The following is a 6814-nucleotide window of genomic DNA, read 5'->3' as shown; positions in this document are numbered from 1 at the left end:
TATAAATAAATTAAGAAAAAACAACTGAAAGTACGATTAATATTTTAAGAAATAAGACCTTTTAACTACTATGAATTTAAAAGTTTCTAGGCTTCTTATTTGCTTTTTTTAAAAACTTATTTATTTATTTATTCAATGTGATTTACTACTGTACAAGTAATAAATACAATAAGTAAATATGTTTCATTTACACTTGAAAATCTTGGGAAGGAACCACCCATTAGTGGTACTTCAAGCATTAATTTAAATTAGAAGCTCCCGTGGCCATCTTCTTTTCAGACGCCTCGGAGGGTTATCAGGGAGTGTTAAGGATGAAAGATTAAGAATTAATGGGTTAGGATGGGTAAGGAGTTTGCAATGAAAAGACGCTTATTTGTTTTGGTCCAAATTTGTAACGAATGGGATGTTAAGGTCTTTGTGGATGAGTTTATTTGTAACGTAATAAGGAGCATCATGGATTTTACGTAGGATTTTAGATTGTAGGGATTGGATGCAGGAGGAATTTTATGGCTTAGTAGAACCCCAGAGCTCAATTCCATATGTCCAAATTGGTCTGATTATCGTAGTGTATACTAATTTTTGTAGTGAATGGGAAGTTTAGAGCGTTTGTCAAGTAGGTGTTGTAGCAATCGGAATCTACGAGCAAGTAAGTCTCTTGTCAAGATGGAGTCCTAAGTATCGCATCTGTTTAACAGGCGTTAGTGGAGTATTTAGAAAGGATACTGTAGGGCAGGAGGGTAGAGGTTTATTTTTTTAAACTATTTTTTTAAAATATTTATTCTTATATGTTTTTTTAACTATTTTCATATTAGATGCAATTAAGTTCATTAAATAAATTTATTCACATCGGTGCAATATAGTTTTTTCTGAATCTTTACTTATTCTGTTTAAATTTGTATTACATTTTTATTACTTTCTCCTTGTTTCTCATATTATTGTTTATACATTTTTTGTTGTAGTTGTGATATTAAGGGTTTTCACTAGATGATAATTTCTGGGGGAAAAATGAGACTACACCCATTTTATAGGTTATTTGGTATTTCAGGGGATTTGTAAGTTTAAATAAAAATAGTAATTAGAACGTATATTCTCACTGTATTTAATTAATTTGGTACATCAATTGTTAATAAGGGACGCGACGGTCGTTCGTATTAGTGGCTGGGTCCTAGAGCGCTAGGTTCGATTCCTTCCTGGGGCAGTTGATATTTATTTCTGGGTGGTCCCGAGAAATGAATCTTGACACTCCTACCTTAGTTGGTACGCGGTGGTAGAACTAGTTCCTCCTACTAGTTACCATTACCATTACCAAATACCAATCTATTTTTTGTCAGGTTTTTTACGGCAATGAAGAGTAATTAATTATAGTTGTAAATACATATTTCTCGTGATAAAAAGCCCATTTATTTATTTTTTATTTGATTGTTATGTATTATAATATTTAGCAATAAAATGTATTAAATAATCGAGATAGGTCTTTATACATATGCGCAATAAATAAAGTGATGATGAATAGAACTTAAAATTAAAATATAATGATACCAATAAAATAAAATTTCATCCATGCTTTTATTTTTAACCCATGCAAAACGTTCTCATGTACAGTTTAAAGTCTGAGATATTTCAATAATTTTTTTATGATTATCTTAATCTTAATTATGGAAATTTTCAATGCTTCAATATCTTTGGAGTTTTAGTAGAATTTTTAGTCTAAAAGCCATGAAAACATGTGTTAGGCACCCAAAATATTGTAGAGATTCTTTTTGAAATCAACTTTAGCCAGTCTCCTTCGAAGAACCGTGATATCAACTTTCTTGTAACAAAAGCAAAGATAACAGAGTCTGTAAAAAAAAAAAAATCACAATTCTCATTAACCCGACCACTAGCAAGCCGATTCTGTAAGGGTTCTTGAAGCTAAAGAATAGCTAAAGAATTTTTAGATCCCATTTCAGACGCCCTCTCAAGCCTGGAACCTAATATTAGCAAGCGGAGATCCGACATGGATACCCCTGCCTGGGACATAACTGAAGCTGATGCCATTGAGCAAGCTCGGATCATTCATAAGGGAGATTAAACTGCGCCGTTGCCAAATGGACTATTTTCGCTCCCTATAGCCCGTGATCTATGGGAACGCGAGGAGTTTTTGTCTTGCCCTAACTGGTTATTTTAGATCGCCACACGGAAATACCTCTTTGCGGCCATGGTCAATGGTATTTCTGTTGTCCCTGTCCCAAAGGGGTTTCTTAATTAATGGCGTACGCCAATTAATGTCTTACAATTTTCCGTGTTTAATTATTTAATCTATTTTGAAAATATTACCTAGGTTACTCTTTTAAATACACTTAATTTTAGGATTTGAATTCCAAAACAAGCCATGTCCATTTTCAAATTTTTAATTGTTTTTACAATATTACATTTTGTCAATCATAATAGAAAATATTCATTTAATCTCAATATGTCAATTTTCTCATTACTCCACTCCTACGTTTCGGCCACTTTCAAGGATAACTAATTTAATGTTATTAAAAAGTTGTAGGATATTAACATACATTTTTCAAAATATATTTTAGTCCATGTTGCATTTTCTATCCACTAATTTACTCCTAATATTATTCAATTTATACTTTCTATTACAACTTTATCACTCACTTAATCAAGAATATATTTTATTAAAATTGTAGCTGTGATATTATAAATAAGTTATCATTGAGAATGGTTGGAATGGCCGAAACGTAGGAGTGGGGTTATATGAAAATAAACATTTTGAGACTAAATGGAAATTTTTTTTATTATAATTGATAAATAAACCAGTAGGAAACAAGAATCTAAATTATTTTTTTAATAGTTTTGGTTTATATTATTATGATAGTAAGATTTAAATTATATGTTATTTAACTTTTGTGGAAAAAAACATATCGTTTTATCTTGTGATAATTTAGTATCCTTAATGTCAGTTAAGTAAATAAAAACTGAACTCGGCTCGAGATATCGCCCCTCCACCGAGACCTGGGAGGTGGCAGAACTCTGTCCCCTTAGTCGATGTCCTCGACGAGGAAAGGGCTTTGGACTCTGTCACACCTAACCAGCGGAACGTCCCTCCCCGCTGCAATAATCTACTGCTGTTAACTACAAACATTAACTACCTTAATCGGACCCTGCAACTAACCTTATAATGCCACAAGGCAATCAAAGGCTATATCTTACTGATATATCATGTAATATATATTCATGTCATGTATTAACCAAATATAAAAATAAAGGAAGTTACGACAAAAAATAATAAAACGTGAGGCTGGATTTTCAATACAATCCTAGTGTTAAATGTAAGCTATTTAGAGACTGGTTAGGTAAAGGAGAAAAAGATAAATTACAAAAAAAAATCACTGGGCTAGTTTTAAATAAAGATAAAAATAAGATTTATCTAACTCTAACAAAAAAAAGGACTGTAGCCGGAGGCTTCCTGCTGGCAACCCAAGGTAACTTTTTGTGGGTCACCAAATATTGTGGATAAAAACATTCGAACTAATGTTTCATAACTCGAATGAATAAATTACACGTGATTATTCAAGTTGAACTTATTTAGTCTAGAATTTCCAACCAAGGAACAATTAAAGATTTCAGCAGTTAGGACCCCACCAGGTTTGAAGGTTGAACGGCATGTCGGCATCCTGGCAATGGAAAAAAAATCTAAAGAATAGTCTTCAATTTAGAATCGAATAAACGGCAACGAAAATAAAAAGAACAATAAGCTTTGGAACATGGAGTATTATGAAACAAAGAAGAGGGCGGGCTTAATTCATTAAAGATGGATTTATTTATACTGATTGAGATAAAGTTGAAAAGCCAAGGATCTGAATCTGCCGAAAATTCCATCTACTTCTAGTTGAAAAACAGAAAGGTTAAAGGTATGCGTTCTCGATATTTTTGGGAAACTTATTAGTTTTTGAATTTTTAAGTGAAAATGATTCATTAAACTTGAAGTAAATCTGTTTGGAAGAAAGTCGTGAGAAAGAAGGTGCCTCCTTATCAATAGATGCATCTATGGTCAGAAACGAAAAGAGTATTGTAAGCTAATGAAGTCACTTAAACTTGAAACAGTGCCAGAAAAGAATGCCAGTTTCAGAGAGGCCGGTTCAGAACGGTGTGAATTCGAATTCCTCCTGGGATAGTTAACAGTCAATATTCTTAAGAAAATTAATCTTCTAGATTGCCTCTATGTGGCCGCCAGCTGTTAGAAAAAAGGACCAAAAGATCCACTTACCGGATTAGATCTCGTCAACCTAGGACGGACGAGAACCGGTGTGTTCAACGTGGTATGGCCGTTGGCTCGTCACCATAGGTACCGGTATAGCTTGTCTCAGGTGAAAATGGGATACAACAATGTAACGATGACAGATTCCTGTATTACTCCAGCTATTTTAGCGTTCTTAATCTACTCTAAAACGATAATAACTCTTAAAAAATATTATCATTTTTTTTTCTGAATTTTAAAGATTTCTATTTTGTGTAAAATACTCCTTCGATTTTCTAAAAATCTACTAATTGCATTAGTAAGAGTAACGCCGTGATTCCAACACATTCAACTGTAATATGGAATTTGAACGATATAAAACATTAAAAATAAAAATTTACGTTGTTTGGATTATCATACTCTTTCACCTAGCACTTTGTGTAAAACATAGCTATTGAAAGAAACCTTTGTAAAGTAATGAAAGAAAAGTATTTCATAGATGGAAAATTATGGAATTAAATAATTTTTAAGAATGTAGAACTTATGGCAACAGTTATACATTGTTATTTTTCTTAAAACATTATTTCTATTTATGAAGCTTACATAAAACAATGGATTTCATTTCACATTACATGTTCCAGAATTGATAATTCTTAGGTCATTTCATATAATGATGTTTGTAGCTACAGGAAGGTTGTAAAGACGAGACCTTCGTGAGGCTGACCCTGAACCAGCACTGGAACACGGTGAAGGTGAAGAGGACCAGCGTCGTCCGATGCTCCACGGACCCACAATACTCGCAAGGCTTCAACTTCAGGGTATCTTCGGCCAATGTCGACGTCACCAGCCTCTCCCTCCAAGTCCTCCAGTCTCCAGTTGGTTACGGCAAGGGTGAGTACTCTTTCCATTTTTTTGGCTGGTGACAGCAAACTATTAATTATTGATTATGATCAGCAAAACACGTTAGATAATAGTGAGATTTTCCATTTTATAAGAAACTTATTACTCACCTCTAGCAAGTAAACTGTCTAAATATGTTGCCGATAAGTCAATCGTAAACATTTCGCCTAAAATCATTAAAAACAACAGTGAATGTTTTTTATTTTCTTTTTCTTACATTGCGTAATATAATATTATCACCTTTTACTTGTAGAAACATCAAAATATGCCTAATAGATAAAAATTTGTTGATGAAATGTTTCTAGTTACTATTTTGTTTTTATGGAACAAAACAAACACGTATAAAAAAAAGTATTTAATATACTTTACCCCTGAATTTCAAACTTTCATTACATAAAACACCTTCATTCAACTATCACTTTGCTGAAACCTTGTTTTTACAAGCACTCATAGAGAAAATCATATTTTGAAAGATTTTTTAAATTATTGGTAATTATTTTTTTAAAAATAGACATATATTGTACAATTAGTTGAATAATTGTTTATCCTTTTCAATTGTCAGTTTATTCATTATTATTGTTATTAGTTATGCAAATACTTATTTAGTTTATATTTTGTTGATATATTTTAGTTAATTATATTAGAATGTATGGGGGACTGAACTTAAGTTGATTAGCGAATAAAGGAAATATCATGTTTCTCCATTTAATCCACACAAGAATTATATTTTATATTATAAATATTATTTAATATTTTGACGTATCCATTACATTCATATCGCCGTGTATTTATTAAAGTAGTAAAATTGTTTGTTTATATATGTGTTTGTAAATCATATAACTATTGTTTTTTCTTCATCCATTACCTATTTAAATTAAATAGCTTCAGAGTATGGTACGGTTCCTAAGCAGTGATGTTCCTTTACAAAGTATTGCTATTAGGAATAATTAAAATAATTAAGTTTTTCAAAATAATAATTAAAGAATATAACAAAGAGCACGTCTTTTTTAAATAAAGATTTTCTTTATTTAAAAAAGGCGTGCTGTCCACCCAAACCCACTAGTTTCCAACCTTGCTTCCTCTTCTATTCCTGGCAATCCTCCTAGGCGCCTGAAAAGAAGATGGCCTCGTGACCTTATATTGTAAACTGTTTTTAGAGTTCCACTAATGGGTAGTTTCTCTACATCCTGTATCATATCATTATGTCATTACGATCAAATTTACTTGTATTTTTTATACAGTTGTAAATATCAATAAATAAATAAATAAAAATTTTATAATATATAGACATTTTATAGTAAATTTATAATATACAATAGTAATACATGTTTTTTTTTGTTATATCATTTTTGTTTTTTTATTGTTTCTTTCTATATTTTCTTTATTTTTTTCCTCATTATTCATAATTTTTTTTTTCATTATTTATTTATATATCTCATTATATTTTCTTCCTTAACCCAAAACGTCTTTCCTTTTTTCTTCCGCTTTAACAAACACAGAATTAAATAAAAATATAAATAATAAAAATTTTAAACAAAATCACAATATATATACATAAACAAAATATCGTGTTTTCGCACCTTAGTACTTTTCAATTAAAATCTTTTTAAAAAAAACTGGACAAATTATCTACAAGGATATAACTATATTCATACATTTAAATAGAGATAATAAATATAAAAATTT

General features: G+C 30.9%; 1 protein-coding gene across 1 annotated transcript in view; it reads left to right on the top strand.

Annotated features, from left to right (window-relative positions):
- LOC106683153 (synaptotagmin-15) overlaps positions 1 to 6814 on the top strand; it is a 283819-nt gene that overhangs the window by 209642 nt on the left and 67363 nt on the right. Inside the window, exon 9 of the mRNA XM_024361678.2 lies at positions 4912 to 5119. Coding sequence (XP_024217446.1) covers positions 4912 to 5119 — 208 coding nt within the window. The remainder of the gene's footprint in view (positions 1 to 4911; positions 5120 to 6814) is intronic.

This window comes from Halyomorpha halys, unplaced genomic scaffold, assembly GCF_000696795.3.
Source record: "Halyomorpha halys isolate HHAL.00 unplaced genomic scaffold, Hhal_1.1 Scaffold470.1, whole genome shotgun sequence".
Lineage (NCBI taxonomy): Eukaryota > Metazoa > Arthropoda > Insecta > Hemiptera > Pentatomidae > Halyomorpha > Halyomorpha halys.
Note: the sequence above shows the minus strand (reverse complement) of the source record. Positions and strands in the feature narration are given on the sequence as shown.